The 1,440-nt window shown below is 39.0% G+C and overlaps 1 protein-coding gene across 1 annotated transcript in view; it reads left to right on the forward strand.

The window, feature by feature from the left end:
- The window catches only part of POLR1B (RNA polymerase I subunit B), a 22,783-nt gene continuing 21,343 nt past the window's right edge, over positions 1-1,440 (forward strand). The window contains exons 1-2 of the mRNA XM_015825657.1: positions 1-202; positions 1,223-1,390. Coding sequence (XP_015681143.1) covers positions 26-202; positions 1,223-1,390 — 345 coding nt within the window. The 5' untranslated portion in view covers positions 1-25. The remainder of the gene's footprint in view (positions 203-1,222; positions 1,391-1,440) is intronic.

Here is a 1,440-nt window from a genome sequence, read left to right on the forward strand (position 1 = left end):
CATGTTTGTTCGCACGTGAAAAAGCATGGATGCTGCGGGCAAATGGAGGAATTTGCCCAGAGGTCCCAGCCTTAAGCATCTTACGGCGCCGGACTACGGCCTGCCCAGAGAGCAACAGCGGCCTGCCCTTCAGGATATTGCACGGGCTCATATTGAGTCGTTCAATTACGCTGTAAGCGAAGGACTGAGCCGTGCCGTGCAGGTAAGGAAGTTGGAAAGGAAAGATTAAAAAACAACAACACATTGCTGCGAGGTGGGGAGCGGATTAAGGGTTGGGGGAATCGAAAAGGAACCGGGATGGAAAATAATATAAAAGTGAAGCTTTTCATTGTAGAGAAGAGGGTACCCCACTCCCTTTGGAGATTTCCTCCTCAACAAATAAAAAAAAAAGAGGCACTGTATGCGTTGCAGTATCTTTCATTGTATTTATCAGATCTCTTTAACAGGCTGGTTGTAAATCAAAAATGGAGGGAAAGGAATTTTTGGTACAATTTATATCGTTTCTAGAAAAGTGCCATGCTAGAGTTTAACAACCCCCAGCATGTTCTATTGCATTTTGTTCTTAAGATTGGAAAAGGAGGTACAGTATGAAAAAAATGAGGAAAGGTGGTTTTTTTTTTGTAAATTCACACTTTCTTGTGTTTTTGTAAATTCTCATTTCTCTATTTATAAGACTCTATTCTTGTCTTATGTTTTTTCCTCTAATTTTTGGCTATTATATTGGTTAGCTCCAGCATAGAGATGTTTCTTCTCTGTGAGAACATATTTATCAGGTTTATAGTAGTGCATGGTAGATGTCACACAAATGAAATCTTCACCATTTCTTTTGTTTTTTAATCCCACTCTTCAGCTGAAAAAGGCTCTCACTTTGGCTTCCAAATTCTCATAATTTAAAAGACTTGAGACAAAGAAAAGGATAATGAGGGAAGAAGGAAAGAAAAAAAAAGTATCACCACCAGCTCTTAATGTAAAGCTCACCTGTACCTGGCCTGTTAGACACAAGATTACAAATCGGGAAAGACCAAAAATGGGTAGTTTCTCTGCTTTGTTGCCTGACAGAATGGCTGTTGCTAGTTGACAATTTAAAAAGTGAAAAGCACCTGTGCATTGAAAACAATGTTGTTTGATAGCCACAAAAATATCTCTCCTGTCCAGGATAGATTTTTTTAAGATCCTTTCCAGTTCTAATTGACTTAAGATAAACTCTGCTCTTTTTTTTTAGGATATTCCTCCTTTGGAGTTTGTTTTTAAGAATGATCGAATTACTTTGGCCTTTTCAGGGGCCACGATCAGCCCTCCCATGGTACCAAAAGGGAGTATATGTAAAGAGCTGAAAGTTTATCCAGCAGAATGTCGAGCACGTAGAAGTACCTACCGTGGGAAACTGACTGTAAGTAGAGGAATAAAATAATACTTCCAAGTGTTTTAGAACTTTGTTTA

The sequence above is a fragment of the Protobothrops mucrosquamatus genome, unplaced genomic scaffold (assembly GCF_001527695.2).
Source record: "Protobothrops mucrosquamatus isolate PMUCROS unplaced genomic scaffold, P.Mucros_1.0 scaffold2741, whole genome shotgun sequence".
Taxonomy (NCBI): domain Eukaryota; kingdom Metazoa; phylum Chordata; class Lepidosauria; order Squamata; family Viperidae; genus Protobothrops; species Protobothrops mucrosquamatus.